Source organism: Pleurodeles waltl, chromosome 11 (assembly GCF_031143425.1).
Source record: "Pleurodeles waltl isolate 20211129_DDA chromosome 11, aPleWal1.hap1.20221129, whole genome shotgun sequence".
NCBI classification, from domain to species: Eukaryota; Metazoa; Chordata; class Amphibia; order Caudata; family Salamandridae; genus Pleurodeles; species Pleurodeles waltl.
In genome coordinates this window covers 361,936,531-361,955,228 of record NC_090450.1, presented here as the reverse complement: position 1 = coordinate 361,955,228, position 18,698 = coordinate 361,936,531, and the positions used below count along the sequence as shown (strand labels likewise).

Below are 18,698 nucleotides of genomic sequence, written 5' to 3'. Positions count from 1 at the left end.
TGTTCAATGACTGCATTGAAACATCCCTAATGACATCTGAAATTACATAATTGATGACAACGCTGTGCATGACGAAGACACAAATTTATTTACTTTAGGGTAGCAGTTGAAAACGTCCCCCTTTGTCTCTTACTTTGATAATTAATTAGCTGGCTAAAGCAGTAAACATTCATCTCCATACTATCAAGAAATGTAGCCTCCCTCGTACTAACTTTTCATTTTAGAATGGAAACGCATGCATTTAGTCATCTAAAAGATTGTGAGAATGCGATTCTGGCAGGCCTCTTTCTCTCTCACAGCCATGGCCCCTCTCAAAGCTATATTCTACTCGACAGCCAGAGTTGTTCATCTTGCCAAAGAACCAGTGCTTAATTTGTGCTTGTTGTTTCCGGTGCTGAGCACAGGCAGCTATTTTTGAGGGCCTACGCTTATTCTTCTGCCCCAAGCATTTGCTGCGAGCAAAAGACACATAGTGGAAAGACTGAGGAGGGGAAAAACGAAAAACGTCACAATGGGAAAAAGCAGAAAGCTGCAAAAGTGAGCTGAAGGGGCAGGGAGTGGCTTTAAATGTATTGAAGAGGCCCGAGATTGCTTCAGGATTACGCTGCCTCAGTTCCTACATTTAATTGCAGCAGCCGCATATTTAAGAGGAGGGCTTTCAGCACCGGCACGTTTTTATTTACAAATTAAGCACTGCAAAGAACGCAACCATATAACTGCCATCCTCCGCAATCTGTATTGGCTACCCATTTTAGCCACGATAATCTTAAAAAAATTCTGTTCTTTGGCCACACCATCCACAAGAATCAACCACCATACCTAAAGGCCCTCCTTACGTTCTCCAGCGATGTAAAGACTCGAGAAACAGAAGTCAATTTGTACTCCAAATTTTGAAATTCACGTCTTCGTTCACGCAAAACAATCATTCTCATAATAGAATTTTCTCACCACCCTCAGAGCAATATGGCGTCGGCGTAACAGCAAGGCTCAGAAGCCCCGCCCGCCAGGAAACCAAGCACAAAGCTGCCGCTGTGTCCACTGCTGAGCGGTTGCAACGAGGATCGCCCCGCACCGTCTAAGGGGAATGAGGGGGGTGGGAGCCCCTCTCGGCTTCCTGGTATCGCCGGGAGAGGGAGAGACGAGGTGGCTGCAGGCGCTGCGGCGCTTGGATAGAGGACGCCGAGCGCGTGCGGTAAATTTCGAGGAATCACCTGGAGCTGGCGAACGCACTGGTTCCCTAAGAGGCCCTGGACTTTTGGATGTGCTGGGAGGCTGGAGTAGAGGCATCAGCGCTCATGGAAAGGGGTGCATTCTGACCATTTCTTCACCTAGAGGATTAGAGGATGCGAGGAGGGATATTAATGTGGCTCCCAAATCGATTTCTCGTGGAGCTTGCTGCAAAACAGGTACTGGGAGGAGGGCAAGTGAAGAAAGCTCTCTGATAATGTGCATTGTAAATCTCTTTAATACTGATACTGATACAGACATTTAGGGATTTGTGTTTGATTATCAGCCTAACATTCTAATACAGATTATTTAGGTAAAGGTGCCGAGAGCAATAATAGTTGATATAGTTTATATCATCCGATACTACTCGATATTATCTGATATTGTCTTTTCCTCCAGGCTGGGAAAAGCGAGAAGGGACGGTTAAAATTTAAAATTAAGTAAAAAAAAAAAAAATGGGCATAAAAGGGGAACTGAAAGACTTGGGGGCTCTAATGCTGGTGAGCACACAAGTCAATTCATCTTGGCACCTATATACTCCCTCACGGCCTCTGAAGAATGTGATTGAATGAACAATATCGGATGTGTTATCAGCAGCGGTAGGAGTTATAAGACTTTTTAAGCTGTTATCTCATGCAGTAAAAACAAATATGGCACCCAAAGCTACTCGGAATTCTGGAGATAAGACTGATGGAGCTAAGATGACACACGTTGGAAGGGATAAAGGAGAGCCAGCAGGAGTAAATAAACGCCTGACGTCTATTGCAGGGAAAGCAGTTGTGAAAAATGCGCTGGGATCGGTGAAAGACGCTAAGATGAGCGATAGTATTACCCCCCCCACTGGAAATCAAGGGGAAAGGCAAAAGTCAATCTACTATTACGACTTTCCTTTCAGGCGGGGCTCAAGACAGCCTCGTTGAACAAATAACCCCCCCTCAGAAAATAATACACTAGGGAAAGAACCTACTCTCCCAAGTACCAGCAGCACGAAGTTGTGTAGTGAAAATAATGAATCCTTTATTAAAACTATAAAATGCACCGAGAACCTGTCAGAGATTAAAGATAGCAATAGGGAGACAAGAGAGAAGGAGCTTGGTCCCCTTGGGAGCAGGCAACCCCAAACACAACGATCTGATCAAGTCAAGCAACCAGAGCGCCAGAGTAAGGAAGAAACTGCAAATACATCGGGACTCGCACTGGAAAGGGAAGACTTACATAAGCTCCTTGGAAGCCCTAAAAGATGGGGTAAAACAACTGGAAAAGAACCCCAATTCATGGATTGGGGCAAAGATAGTAGTGATAAATTTTACTCCTTGACAGAGGAGTCAGATCTTAGCAGCATCGATCGCAGCTTTGGTGAGTCTGAAGATAGCAAGACATCTGAGGTTGGCAATAAATCCTCAAGCAACGAACTTACAGTGCAGCAGGTGCGCCGACAGCGGAAACCAGTTAAAACAAGGCCTGCTCCTCTGGAGGGTTTTGAAAACTCAACATCTTTGAGTGGTAGGACTTTAAAGTGGGACTATTCCGGTATTGGACTAGTAGACACTCCCACCATGAGTAAACAGGACTCAGTTAATGGTAAAATGGAAACAGATGTAGGTGCCCCTGCTGGTAATTCGTCTGCGATGGGCACTGAGGCAGGGATTTTGCAGTCAATATATAGCTCAATTAAAGAACTGCAAACAGAGACTAGGATCGAAAGTCGGCGTGCAAGGATTGCTACAAAGAGATTGCAGGGGACGGTCCGTAAGGTTGCGAAATTGTGTACAGAAATCGAAGCTAAGCTATGCTCGATTGAAGAAAGGATAGTTGCAGTTGAGGAGGATGTTGATACTCTTAAAGAACAGAGCGCTATGAGAGACGAACAATTGACGGATGTAATGTGGAAAATGGAAGATTTTGAGAATAGACAGAGAAGGAACAATCTTCGATTTCTAGGTATACCGGAAGGGTTAGAGGGAAGTAATATACAGACTTATATGGTTAATCTTTTGCATGGGGCCTTCCCGGAACTGGGGAATTGGGATTGGGAGAATGAGCTGCAGCGGGTCCACAGGTTTCCAACAACCCAGCTGGAGGGGGGCCAACGGGCAGATTCTAAATACCCTAGAGCTATCTTAGTTTATTTTGGGAATTACCTATTACGACAGGAGATATCTGATAAAGCTCGTCCTAATACCCCACGTACTGTGGATGGGGTTACTTTCTTCACTCGCCCCGATTTCTGTCATGCCACCATTGAGCGGAGATGGCGGCTTCGACAGCTCATTAAGCCATTTTCAGACAAAGGAGGGGAGGCATATTTGCTGGCCCCTTGCTCGACTTAAAACAGTAATGAATGGAAAAGTAAAAGTATTCACTTCAGAAATTAAAGCAAAAGAATATTTGATGGGGGCCAAGCAATAGAGCGTAGAGACACAGGGAAGGTAAGGGTGCTTGGGAGACTGGTGGGTGGGCGGGCCCACACAGACACAGCACCAATATTCAGTCCATCAGTGGTCTGATTGATCAACAGGGTGGGGGCCAGTCCCGGGGAGGGAGGGAAGGAACCTGGGAGGGGGATGGAGGAGACTGGTCCGGGGTGGAGGAAGGGGGGGCGGGGGAGATGGAAAATCAAGGGAATAAAATGGAAAGGAAAGGACCAAGGGCAGTGAGAGAAATGGGGGGGAGAAAATAGGAGGAGTGGAACAAGGAGAGAAGAGAATTCAAGAGAAGATGTGAAGATCTGGGGGGGGGGCAGAAAGAGAAAAGAAATTAAACAAAAATATTAAATGGCTAGACTTCAAATTGCCTCAATTAATATATGCGGACTAAATTACCCTCGTAAAAGAAGGAGAGTGGCTGAGGAATTAAAAACCTTTAAGGCAGATATCTATTGCCTACAGGAGACACATGTGGAATATAAAAATTCTGAAATTCTTGGTTCGCTTGGCATGAAAGTGATCGCCCGGTTAGAACAAGAGGCTAGAACTAAAGGGGTGGCAATACTAGATCTGACCAATAAATTAACTTTTATCAGGCAGAAGGGGGACAGGGGCGGAAGATGGGTAATCGTAGAGTGCAGTTATGGGTATAGTAGCTTCACATTATGTTCTCTATATGGGATAGTCACGGACAACCCAAGTAGTTTTAGATACCCTCACTATCGAGCTAACAGGATGGGCCCCTCCCTATAATCTATGTGGCTACTTTAATTTTAATGGTTCTTGGGAGGGACTACAGGATTTATTAGCATCCACAACTAAGAAGTATCAGGGGCATAAACCTTATTCGATTATTTTTTGATCTCTCCTCTACCTTTAAATCGGGGTAGGATTGAGTCATACCCACGGATTATATCAGATCATAACCCCCTAGTATTCGATTTAGAATTGGATGGAAAGGTCAGGAGATGGACATTTGAAAGAGGACTCCTCAAGGACCCAGAATATTGTGAGCATATGAGAAAGTGTATAGTTGAATTCTAGGGGTTCAACCAGGGGTCAGCCTCAGTAGAGATAGTCTGGGATACCTTGAAAGCAGGAATTAGAGGTGAAACGTTGAGCTTTAGTACTAAAAGGCAGAAAGACGCCCAAGGCAGAATAAAAGACTCCCAAATGAAGCTGAGGGCAGCAGAAAGACAATTGGTCATAGCTATAGAAACTGGGGCGGATAAAAAGAGGGCTCAGGAGGAAGTCGCTATAGTTAAAGCAGCAATTAACGAGGCTATGGCCCAAAGAATAGCGGAAAAATATTTAGCACAACGCTCACAAAGGTATGAGTATGGAGAAAAAAACAGGCGCTTGCTAGCGATACGGGCAAGCCAGAAGACAGCATCCGGGGTCATTAGAGAGATTAAAGATTGGCAAGGACAGATAGTATCAGAAGTGGATGGAATCAGAAAGGTATTTCATAGATATTACACGGAACTATATAATGATACATCTGTATATCCGGAGGAAGAAATGTTGGAGTTTCTATACCCCATTAGGGCCGATAAGCTATCTGAGGGTGATAATCTCTACATGGGAGAGCAGATAGATATCTCAGAAATTGATACGGCAATGAGCGATCTTGCCACTGGAAAAGCTACGGGTCCTGACTCGATCCCCTTAGAATTTTATAAAACTTTCAGAGCAGCATTACTCCCGGTAATGGTAGAGTTATTTATTCAGGTACAGAATGGAGGTGAAACCCCCCCCATCATGGGATATGGCCAATATGGTAATGTTCTTGAAGAAAGGGAAAGCCCCGTTAAATCCAGCCTCATACCGGCCGATTACATTAATCAACAGCGATGTTAAAATATATTCAAAGATCCTGGCCGCTCGATTATCTCTGGTGATTAGGAAGTTAGTTTCCCCTAGGCAGCATGGGTTTGTCCCAGGAAGGGATACTACCAACCATATTCAGAGAGTCCTTGCACTCTTCGAAGCTACGGAAGTAGCAGAGGAACCTATGGCAGTTGCATTATTAGACGCAGAGAAGGCATTTGACCAGGTGAACAGGAATTACTTGTGGTATGTAATGGAGTATTACGGGTTAGGGAAGAAATTTATTGTAGCAGTAAAGGCTCTATATAGATCACCGGCAGTGAAAATCCAATTAATGGGAGGACAATCTGAGAGTATCCAGTTCAGGAGAGGTACCAGGCAGGGATGCCCATGTCCTCCCCTCCTGTTTGCTTTGTATATAGACCCCCGGCTTAGACAGTTGGAAGAAAATAGCAAGATTCCACCGATACATAGGCAGGGATGGGATACTAAAGTTCTAGCTTACGCAGATGACATAGCTATATTAACACCCACCCCTGACTTGGCACTGAGAGAGGTTGAAGAGGTGACGATGAAATTTGGAAGATTTTCTGGATACCTTCTGAATAGAGCTAAAACGCAGTTATTGGCCAATCAATATACAAACACCCAGGATACACGGAGGGTGGATCATGCAGTATATCTAGGTATAAATATCACACCAAAAGTAGAAGAAATTGTTAATTTGAATTTGGATCCCATACTTGTGAAAGCCAGAAAAGATATGTGCAGATGGAATAATCTACATCTGACTATTATGGGGAGGTGCAATATGGTGAAAATGATTCTCCTTCCTAAGCTGCTGTATTTGTTTCGTGCTGTACCGTTGAGCTTTACTAACCTTAGATTTAAAGAGATAGATAGAGCGGTTATGAGATTTATCTGGGCATATGGAAAGTGTAGAAGAGTAAGCAAATTTATGTCTCTCCCTCGAGAAAGGGGGGGGTGGTCCTTACCAAATATAAAATTATACCAAATGGCAGCAGCTTTTCAGTATATGCGCCCATTATGGGGTCCTAAGAAAGAAGGGATTGCATAAGAGGATTGCCCTAACATATACGAGTTGCAGATAGGAGCAGTAGCCAATGGGTGTCTGGTAACATATCATGAGCCTGGATATTATAAGAAAACTCGATATAAAGTTTTGGAAGCGGCTTATAAGTGTTGGCGATCATGGTATAAGAAGAAGGGGCTTGGTAGATATAATTATTACACTATGATTGAGAAGAATCCATTGCTCCCCGAAATATTTAAGGATAAGTGTATGGCAAGTTGGGCCTCTTTAGGTATAGTGAGGTTAGGATTTTTTTTTTATAACTTTGGGATTAAGGCGTTCGGGTATCTACAGGTGCAGTATGGCTTAGAGCGAAGGGACTTTTTAAAATACTTACAGATACGGGACTTTCTTGCGAGGAAAACAGGGGGTGTGCAGGGATTTAGAAGTAATCAATTGTTGAACGACATCCTGGCTAATTCCAATATAGCAATTAGGTCGGTTTACCCTTACTACTGGCGGAACAGCCTGATGATTTAGAGAAGAATAAGGAGAGGTGGAGGGAGAAGCTGGTGGATGGAAGTAACAACTCTATGAGGTCATTAGAGCTGGGATACACTACCCTATTATCTTCTTCCCTGTAAGCGCAACATTATAAGACCTTGTTCGACTTATATCATACTCCAGCTCATCTCGTCAAATGGGGGAGTCTGTCAGGAACAAACTGTCCAAGATGTGGGATGTATGGAACAGATATTGTACACATGATGGCTACATGTGGGTAACTAATGGTTTTGAGGAAGGGTATTCAATCTGTCTTGAATGAGGTTATGGGATATGATTTTGGTTTTACCCCCGAGATTATGGTTTTAGGGGTCGCTGGAGAAGCGGGTGGTCCACATAGAGCATTTATCTTTGTGGCTATGGCAGTGTATCGAATATGTATATCATCTGCATGGTTGAATGTACGACCCAATGGCAGCAATGGTTGGCTAGATTGCTGTCTGTATACCATTCGGAGATGGCATTATATGAACGCAAGGGGAAACATGCTAGGAGGAGAGGGAAGGCAATATGGGGGCCATTTCAGGACTGGATTCGGGCTCATAATGATTAATGTTCAAAAGTAAAACCAGACTATCCTTCTTCAACTTAATTTAAATAACTGGATATTCCTCCCGTTTGGATTAGTCGGACTGTTGTGTTTTTCATTATTTAGTCAGGTGGTACTCATCTCCTGATATTTTTCTCTTTTGGTTCAGTATTTCATTTACCCAGTGTAAAATGATTCAAGAATGTATTTGCTATATGATTCCTTTCCAAATTATAAAAAAAAATAATAATAATAATTTTCTCACCACCCACCACGTTTAGGAAACACCTCTTTTTACACACTAACCCTATTCCTGGTTTTCCATTCTCTTGTTTGTTACATTTTTGTAAGTGTGTCTCTCGCCTTCCTCCTACACTTTAGTTAATGCTCTCAAATGTACTTTCGGTGGGTACATATAAAGCACCTTTAACATCTCTCCAGTCCAACAGCACTATAAATACTAAAGTCTGCACTTGTAGATTTGAAACATACTCACCTTCATCGTCTGGCTCCTCGTCTTCCTCAGCTACCTCTGGGTAATATTTGGAATCCATCTGGCGCTGTAGTGCCTCCAGTTTGCTCTCATAGTCCTGTAATTGTGTGGCATTATTTAAAAGAAGAAAAACAAAAATCGATGTTATTTCAGGTTGCAGAAGGAGTACGGAGTTAAAAATAAATACAAACAATCCTTAGACGCACTCCACGCAAAACTGGATGACTCTCTCACCCACCCCCATTAAACTGTGTGCGCAATAATCTGTCAGATTGACCAGTGACACGGAAATGCCCTCACACATACTGGACACAATTAGTCTTCAACCTCATACTCCTCTAGATGCTGGCTTGCTAGTCTCTTGAAACTCTGTCCTATTATACCATGTCCAGGTTTAAACCAGAATATGCTCTCAATGCGAAGGTGAAGATCTTTATCGTCTAGAACCGAGTTTTCTTACTTAAACTGTTAAGCACTTGTTCATTTCAGGGATAGTGGCATCACAGGCATATGCCAGACGTGTTCCAGGCCTTAGCACTTATTCAGAGTTATTTGCTAAATGCAGGGATAACGTCGGGAGGCATCACACATGTAAACGTCTAGTAGAGAGCACGGTATTAGCCTTAAATATATGGTTTGTGGCACATACACAGAATATACATTTTTCTGATATTACTAAAAAGTTTTCGCATTTAGTTGCATATAGTTATCACCAACCTTTTGTAGTTTTGCTGGTGGTAATCTGCAACTGCACTCCCATGATGAAATGTAGTAGAATTGCATTTTAGTAACATAGTATTACCATATCACTCATTTCTGCCCTTACCATGGTCGCCTAAAAGGGCTGTCTGTAATTCTGTGGAAGTTATGATCCCATGACCGACACCACCTGTTTCAGCGTGACTTATTCCATCTAGTCGGTTACACACTTACCAGTCTCTGCTGCTCCAGAAGGTAGTTGGCCTCTTCCCTCTCCTTCCGATACTGATCCTCCAGCTCCTGCAGTCTTTTGAACACAAAAAGAATCAGATAAGATCGCTCCACACTCCAAACACGCGTGCTGGTAATTCCCCATCCATACATCACATTAAAAAACACGAATGCTAAAATATCGCAACTATTCCCAGCAAACATATACCTAGTGGATCAAGGAGTCACTTACTGGCTCTTTGCTTCTGCCTTCCAAAGTTCTGTCAGGATTTGTCTTTGTTATCATCTAGTTTGTATGGTATGAATGATAACCCCGACTTCCAAATGCAGGATTGCTGTCTATCTTGGTTTTATCTCAATAGTCAGGAACAGAGGATAAACCTCCCCATACAGGCCTATGACAGTGTCTACATTTGAAAACTAATATGCTGTGGCAGCTCGAAAGAAAGATGTCAGCCACACAACTTTGTCCACATTATTACATTACGAGACCTCAACACCATCTTCTGAAATTACTCAAAAAGGTAGGAATGAGAAGGCGTTTAAAGGAAGACCTTACTCTCTCCCTAGAGAAAAGACAAATATCAAACAAGCATTTGCAATGCAATGGGTCTCGTATTTGCTCGAGTTAGAGCTATTAGAGTTGTAAACTTCTAACCTGACTTTTCTTGCGACATGAACTGGGGCTAAACACTGGTAAAGGCATGACGTGTGCATGCCTTTCACTAATGAAATCAAGTGAATTTTGAAAGACAAGCTCACAAACCAACCAAACTGATGGCCATGCAGTGGCGTAGCGTGGGGGGTGCAGGGGGGGCCGGCCGCAACATCTGGGGGGGGGACTCGAGTGCTAAAATCCACGGGTTAGGGGGCGCAAATTACTTGCCTTGCCCCGGGTGCTGACAACCCACGCTACACCACTGCGGCCATGACACAGGTGTGGTTAAAAAGCCATAGAGAGAATACAACAGGGACAGAGCGTTTGCACTCTACACCCTAAGAATGGGGTTAGGGCACTCTAGCACAAAAAAAGAAAAAAAGAGGCACCATTGGAATATTTTAATACTGCCAAGTTAAAAATATTAGGGTTTTATAGGGGTCCTCACCCATGAATGTCTTGTGGCATGATTCATCTTAGGAACCCCTCGCCCAGAATGATGGTATGTCTGGATAGCTCAACAAAGATGTTGGGAGCTCTTGATGTTGCAGGGATTAGCAAAACAAAATTATCTAGGATGCAGCCGTACAAACAAGATTTGATGATGGTCACCCTGATAAGATTAAAACCAAAGAGCTCAGATAGGACGCACAAATGATTATGATGACCATCACTTTACTATTCTGGTCTACATGTCAGGACATTTGACCTAATGCACGTAAGGGTCAGTGGGCCTTCAGCAGGAGAAAATACCTCTTAATAATATCCGAAGAATCCATCTCTGAGTTAATAGTCATCGAAAGAAGAAAAACAAACATGTACATTTATTCAAACAAACCTTACTGGCCATCTAAAATGCCAGGAAAGAGAAATCACACTAATGTGAAGCAGACTGTGAGCTTGCATTGCAAATTTAATATCATGTTTGTGTTTTAGCTGACTCACAGCAAACAAAGTATTGGACTAGATAACATTTAGGTTATACCAGATAACCTCCTTACAGCCTGAAGTGGAACTACAGGATTTTTTATACCATTACGAATTACTAGCTTGTTTGTTGGGACATACTTGTACATTTTGTAAACAATGCTTTCCTGATGCTTACCGATTCCCCCAGCCCCACTTACAACCAGAGCAACTCTTTACAATCAATGAGTTCTGTTTATTCATTTGCCTAACAGAGTGTGATTACAGAGCCATCTTACACCCCACACCCACGAGGCCCGCCTTTCTCCCTCTGGGATTAAGTCAGTGTGAGGAAATTACTTTTTGCATGTTCATACCCACTTTTTATTCCCACTTTTTGACTATTAGGTAATGGTATAATGAATTGGTAATGCAATGGGCCCTGCTGACAAGGCTTTAGTGCACATGCTCTAACCCCAAAAGTATATGTTTATTTGGCTTACTCACAAATTGGAATACGTTAGCTTACTTACAAGTCCCTAGTATATGGTACCAGGGATACCCAGGGCCCATAAGTAAAATGTCCCTTGTGGACTGAAACACTGATTGTGGCACCACAAGTTTGGCAAAGCAATTTGTGTCTCTCAGTCTGCCACTGCAGACTGGTAAACCGCTAACTCAATTCTGCCATTTAGACTTATGGCAAAGCCCAACCCATTATTTTTAATGTGTATGTCACCCCTAAGACAGGCATATGAGCCATAAGACAGGGTGCTAGTGGACCCGGCCTGTTCTGCATGGCCACCCTAAACCCTTTGCCTTCACTCCTTTTCCTTGTGGAACCAGTTTTGATGGACTTTTAGAGCATTGTACATTTTCCCACTGCTAACCATTGTTAAAGTGCTTATGCTGTCACCCTCAAACCTGGTAAAATTTTCTTACAGCTAATTAGCACATTTAATTTACTTGTTAGTCCCTAGTAAGGTGGCATTACATGTACCCAGGGACTGTAAATAAAAAGCTACTAGTCGGCCTGCAGCACTCATTTTGCCACCCACTGAAGTAGATTTTTAAAACATGTTAAAGGCCTGCCACTGCAGCCTATAGTGCTGTTTGAAACTGCCAATTCGACCTGCCAAACTAAACCGTTTGCCAGGCTTAAACCTCCCTTTTTAGGTCGAGCGTTAGCGTTCGGCTTGCTGTATACTTTTAAGTATACTATACAGTGAGTCCCAGCGTTTTCATTTGTTAGTTGCAGTGTCCTTCAAAAATCCTTGCTTGCTAGTGGTCAGTTCTGCCTCTTTGTCCTGCCTTTTTTAAATTTGGGAGCAGCACAAAGTACTGTGTAATTACGCTATGTTCTGTTTATTTCTTCTGTAAGGGACTTTTTTTTAGCATTTGCCTGTTTCACTTCAACACTGTGGGTGCTTGTTCAGTCCCTCCTCCCCATCAGCTCTCTTTGCAAACATAATAAACAGAGGGGAGCTTTTCCAGGGCCAGCTTGCTTTCCCCTCACTGATTTTTTTAATGTTGTGTAAACATGATTACGTTTCTCGTGCTTATTTTTAAAAGGTCACAAAACAAACAAACACAGCCCATGTGTTTTTGCGAGTTGAGCTCTACAGCTTATTGTTTTCATCCTGTGTGTGCTGATCGGCGCAACAGGTCTCGCATTTACTCGAGTTAGAGCTATTAGCGTTGTAAACTCCTAACTGGACTTTTCTTGCCACACAAATTAAATGAAAAACGGTTTACATAGCGCAATTGCTGTGTGTTTTTTTTCTTCATTTGTGTGTCAAGAAAAGTCCGGTTAGGAGTTTACAAAGCTAATAGCAACGGGTCTCGCATTTGCTCGAGTTAGAGCTATTAGCGTTGTAACTCCTAATGGGACTTCTCCCCTTCCTGCTGCATGGCGGACATGGCACTTATCTCTTCCATGTAGTTGCATTGGCGAGTGTTTACAATTGCTACATCTGACGATTAAGTTCCTCAATCAGCAGAGAAATAGCTTGGATAGCAATCTGCAGAGAACGCATTGGCATGCTACATCAGGGATCTGTTTATAACCTGGCTCATAATGTGAAGGGGCGGCCATACTTCTTTACAGAGTGGAACAGCAAGCATAGAAACAGAAGACGGATAAGCCATGAGCAATGTACGGGTTCGATTCTCTTGAATGCACCAGGGAAAAATCTTGGTAGACGTGCTGCACAAATGCCGTCTTTTATTTTAATCTTCAAGGCAGTAATGACGTTATCAAGATTCTGAATATTTGTCAACATGTTGAAGAAATAAGTAGAAGTACTCAAATATTTTCAAACTATACATACATAAACAAGTGTGGTGCATATTAAATGACCTTGTATATGTAGTTCTTACATTTAAAAAGGGACTTTTTATCAAACACATAGTTTACTTTCTTTTCGTTTATATCTGCACATTCCAAGATGGCTGCTGACTTACACAGTATTTAGTCGCACCCACTATTCCCCTTGCCTTTAACGTTTGTATACCTTCTAAACCATGTTGCCATCCTGCACAGGACCGGTTACTTTATTTCCTCAAAGGTTGTTTTCTTATCTTTATAGACAAGGCATCACATTTAGGTGATTTCTCAGTCAGCATTAACCCTTATCATGCAAGTTCCATACGAAAGAACCATGAGCAGTTGGCACTGTGCTACTGACTCAAGAGTCTGTTTTGCTACACGGCTAGCCCCCTCTTTTGGCATTGATGAATTTTAAGCATATAACCCTGTTTGCTTGCCCCCTGTTACTAATATTGACATGAAGAGTGTTTTTTTTAACTAAAAGCCAAGACTGGTTGAGGTGTCACACGCAAAATATGTTGTCCACTTGTGTGCAAGACATGTCTTCTCTTGTGCCAGAGACACAAAACAAATCCATTGAAATTCATCAGATAAACCCATGCCAGTTTACCAAAATAGCACCTTGTTACCAGTAGGTGCTCTGTGCTACACTTTTACATTTAACAAGCAAATGCATTATGGATGTTGTAGTTTTTTTTTAATTTACTTTGGTTGATTCAATTGAAGTAACACACCTGAAAGCACATTGTCAAATGAATGTCTAAGATTAGTAACTGTGTTGTTAGAGAAATCTTGTAACCATACCGTAAAGGTATATACATTGAAAATAACGCCTTGTCCCTTGCTGTGAGTGTATGAGACCTACAAGCCCTTTAGTTATAGGCAAGGGCAGCAGACTTATGTGGCAGAAAGGACCAACATATGTGACAGGGTTGACCAATTAATGTGGCAAAAAAGTCTAGCTATGCATCTGCAATGCCAATAGCCCCAACTCAGGTAAATGCGAGACGTATTGCATTGGAAATGCTTGTTAATATATGCAAGTCACCCCCTAAGGTAGGCCCTAAAGGCTCCTAGGGCATGGTGCATTGCATTTAAAAAGTAAGATGTGTGTTTAAGTTTTCCATGTGCTAACAGTGAAAAATTTCTAATGTAATGTTTCACTGCTAAAGTCGTTTATTACTGCTCCAAGGTTGATATCTCTCATTGATTAACACTGGGTTGCTTTATAACATTTAATAATGAAGAACTTTGGAATGGCAGAAGATAAATATATGCTGTTTAGAATCAAATTAATTGTAATTTGAAATCTTGTTTAATGGTAAAGTCGGATTTTAAGTCACAATTCTGGAAATCCCACTTTTAGAAAGTTTCCATTCTCTTCTCCTAACCATTTGTACCATGAGCCACATTACTGTGAGTGGCTCTGCTGCTGGGGTTTGTGTAAACCTGCCAGACAGTGACGTAACAGGGGCTTAGAGGCAGACAGGGTGGGCCACTATGATGGGATGGTGGGGGAGGGGCGGGACTTTGCCTTGCCCCACTTACACTTCAAAGGGCTTGCCTCCAGCACACAAACAGAAACCTGACACCAGCTTTTTGTCACCTGAGACTTCTTGGAGTCTTGAGAGGAGAAGGGAAGAACTTTTCAAAAACAGATGTGGGGGTAGGACAGTGCCCCCCCCCACCCAAAGTGGCTGGCACCAGGTATAAATAATGGACCTCCTGAGCTACCCTTCTGTACACTCCTGGACCTGTGGACATTACAAAAAAAGGACTGCCCTGCCGCTTGAGGCCTGGCTGCCCTACTGTCTTAGCCATAGGGACACAACAAGCTCCAGAGGCCTCCCTGCACCTGCCCAGCTTACCTGCTGCACTTGAACTGCCTGAACCTGTAACAGGCCCTTCCTGAAACCTGCTTGCCTCTGCTGGAGTGAGTCACTGATGCCCAATAGGTGCTTCTGAGGTCTTGGACCCCTGGCTGGCATCAGTTAAGCTCCTCTTAAGAAGAAAGGTGAAGTCCTGAATTTTGGGCTTTTTGTGACTGTAAACGGGCCAATGTGTGCTGAGATTCTGCCACCTGTGATGACTGAAAATGCAAAGCTCAGGTGAACCAAATCCTCACGTTTCAGAGACCACCACTGACAACCAGCAACATGAGATATGCACTCTATGTTATAGCAGTGACTGCCAGCGCAAAGTTACAGCAACAACAGTCCACAATGCAAATCTTGCTCTTCGCATTTCAGTGATGACAGCCTACACTGCCCTGCCTGCTCTTCCAGCTACAGCGACGACCATCCACAATGCTCTCCTTGCTCCTCACGGCCTCCTTCACCGCAAATGGAGCTCTTCACACCAGACTTTGAAAAGATAACTTTTTCAGCAGAACTAACCAGGTCCCTGTACCTGGCCTGCATTGCATCATGTTTGGCCTGAATTTTTGACTTTTCCCCAGTCTAGAACGACCAGGTGACCGCAAGTGGTGCTTTGTGCTTTTAAGAGCTATATCTACCTAAAACTTTATTGCATATCTCTAGTTCTACTGATTGGATTTTTGTTGTTCTGGACTCAAAATATTTATAACATTTTTCTAACAATTTTCTCTATTTTACTAAATTGGTTTGGGATTTGTTTGTGTTTCCACTTTACTACTATTTGTGTGCTGCATTACTACTATACACATTGCCTCAATGGTAATTTAGTGATGTTTATGGTTCACCCTGACAATGATTGCTGTTGCTGCCTGAGTGGGGTTTCCACCCCCACCCATTAAACTAATTTCTTAAAATGCTGTATATTAAAAAGGACGTGTTTCTACATGTTCTCATGGTAAAAACCCTGCATTGTCATTTTTATTGTAAAAAGGCCCGTAGCCTCATTGGTGAGTCTGGAGCTACATGCTGACAGCTCAGCACTGCTATCTCCCAAACAAGACTTCTAAATTTGGTACTTCAAGGTATCAATAGAATCAGTGTAATAAACCTGACTTATTCTTCAAGTGGACATTAATATAACGTTTGCACAAATTTAGAACATTGCCACTTTGTTGCCCAAATTTTCCAGTATCCATTCATGGTTGAAAATAAGTTGCTGTCCTCTAAACAGCCGTGAGACCTCCTGGTGAGAGGTGTGAAGGGCTCTCAGAGAGAAGAAACAAAGGACCTGCCAGGGTAAGAGGTGTTACTTACTCCTGGCCAGATATCCAGAGTGGCTGTGACCACAAATGGTGATATTCAAAGGGGAAGCCACCCTTTGAAGGGCTAACTGTAATCACACATGAGAGGGGCTGGCCCTTTGTTTTAGCAGGCAGGCTAGCATCTTGGACAGAGAGGGAGAAGCTATGGTCAAACCGATTTTTCAGAGGGCATTTAGCCCAGAGTTAGTCACATCTCTGGGTTGGGCTAATGAGCTCCACATACCAAGAGAAGGGTTCTGTCATGTTGGGAGTGGGCAGAATAGTGCTTCAGGGCTAGATAGATGCTACACTTTGCAGGAAGTCATCAGGCGGGAGGGTACCTGGTAGCCCATTAGCTAGTTAGTTTCCACATCCTCCTCGGCTCATAGTGGGCATAAAAGGACTGCCCCGCTGTTCCCTGGACCCAGCAAACAGAGGCTGCCCCAAAGACAGGACTGCACCTGCTGTATCTTGTACTAGGAAAAAAAGGGCTATGCCTGTAGTGTCGTGTTCGAGGAAAAGACATTGGAGAAAATCAAACAGAGAAGGTGACTTCAAGAGTCAGTTGGCCACAGGGCCATAAAAGCTGAGTAGCCTGCTTCTTTGACAGCCCAGCACAAAGAAGCCTGAACGCCATTGGACACAGAGCTGCAGCTTGGAAGACTGAGTCCCGACCCTCAATTACTGTACCCAAGTCTGCCAGACCCAGGAGATTCTTCAGAGTGCAGTTTGCGTTTGTCTAGTACTTTTTGTGCAGTTTGCTGTGAGTCTCCTAAAACACTCATTTTTAATAAAGTTTGCAGTACAATATCCCCCTTTGACTCACATTAACATGTGTCATGTGTACCAAGAACAATACAATTTCCTGTTTTTTAATGCTTTAAGATCTTTTTTCTGCCATTTCAGATGACCAGTGAATCACCCATGTTTGCAGTTGGGGCCCCCTGTATGTCAGAGGAGAGCAACTATGAAGTGAGCCATGGACATTGCTGTGTTGATCAAGCTGAAGCCTGTGTGCATTAAGGGATCAGTGACCCCGTATGCAAGGAGGGGTCGCCCTGGATGGATTGCTGTGTGGAGCAGGCTGTGGACCTGTATGCAGGATGGGCTGCCATGCAGGCATCTACTTTGCTGTTTGGCTCGAAGCCTGTGTGCAGTAGAGATATTGTGACTCTATATGCCAGAGGGTGTTATCAGGATTAGCAAGAAGTGTGACCTGACCAGGATTGTCACTGGAGGAGTGATGCTGGTGTGGAAACCCCTACGCATTTACACCTACACCAGAATGAGGAATCAGCATTAGGACCTTTGCACTACTTGCCCCCTCTCCCCTCTGTGGGGAAGACCAAACACTTACCTTACCAGGAGGTGCCACAAGGTACCACTGGTCACAGTGGTTGCATAGCAGCATGTGAGGAACTCAGGAATTATCAGGCACAGCCCACCCGGGCTGTGTGCAGTGAACTCACCTGAACCTGCCACTCCCATTCCAGCGGCCGCAGAGGGTGTGTGCTTAGGACCTCAGGTTACTCCATCCCTGTAGGTGAAGGTAAGACTGAATTCTGGCCATTTGGCCCTGGGGGAGCTTGCTTGCTAGATAGCACTTCGGTGCTGGAACACTTTTGACTTTAATACAGAGTCAGAGTGGACTCTTGAGATGAGGATTACTAGTGGCGCTTACCGTGAGAAAGTAGGCTCTTTCTAGCATGGTTACCCCCACTTGTGGCCTGTTTGTGAGTGTGTGTCAGTGTGTTTTTACTGTGTCATTGGGATCCTGCTAGCCAGGACCCCAGTGCTCATAGATAAAAACTTATATGTCAGTGTGTTTCGCCTCTCTCACTGAGAGCCAGGACCCCAGTGTTCATAGTTTGTGGCCTAATGTGTGTGTTGTCAGTAGTGCTGAACTGTGTAACTGAGGCTCTGCTAACCAGAACCTCAGTGCTTATGCTCTCTCTGCTTCTAAAATTGTCACTATAGGCTAGTGACTTCATTTATCAATTCCAATTGGCACACTGGACCACCCTTCTAAGTCCCTAGTATATGGTACCTAGGTATCCAGGGCATTGGGGTTCCAGGAGATCCATATGGGCTGCAGCATTTCTTTTGCCACCCATAAGGAGCTCAGACAAACCGTTTCACAGGACTGCCACTGCAGCCTGCGTGAAATAGTGCACACATTATTTCACAGCCATTTTCACTGCACTTAAGTAACTTATAAGTCACCTATATGTCTAACCTTCATTTAATGAAGGCTTGGTGCAAAGTTACTAAGTGTGAAGGCACCCTTGCACTAGCAAAGGTGCCCCCACATAGTTCAGGGCCAATTCCCGGGACTTTGTGAGTGCGGTGACGCCATTACACATGTGCACTACATATAGGTCAATATCTATATGTAGCTTCACAATGGTAACCCCGAAAATGGCAATGTAAGGTGTCTCAGATCATGGATTTGTCTTCCCATTCCAAATTTGGTATTGGGGATCCAATTCCATGCATCCGGGGGGCCCCACCATGGACCCCTAGTACTGCCAAACCAGCTCTCTGTGGTTTGCAATGCAGCTACAGCTGCTGCCCACTCACAGACAGGGTTCTGCC

General features: G+C 43.6%; 1 protein-coding gene across 3 annotated transcripts in view; it reads right to left on the bottom strand.

Moving 5' to 3' along the window:
* KIF1A (kinesin family member 1A) overlaps positions 1–18,698 on the bottom strand; it is a 3,950,406-nt gene that overhangs the window by 2,848,309 nt on the left and 1,083,399 nt on the right. For all 3 annotated transcript variants that reach the window (XM_069213666.1, XM_069213667.1, XM_069213668.1), the window contains exons 22-23: positions 9,036–9,108; positions 8,106–8,199 (exon numbers count right to left, since the gene is read on the bottom strand). In XM_069213666.1, coding sequence (XP_069069767.1) covers positions 8,106–8,199; positions 9,036–9,108 — 167 coding nt within the window. The remainder of the gene's footprint in view (positions 1–8,105; positions 8,200–9,035; positions 9,109–18,698) is intronic.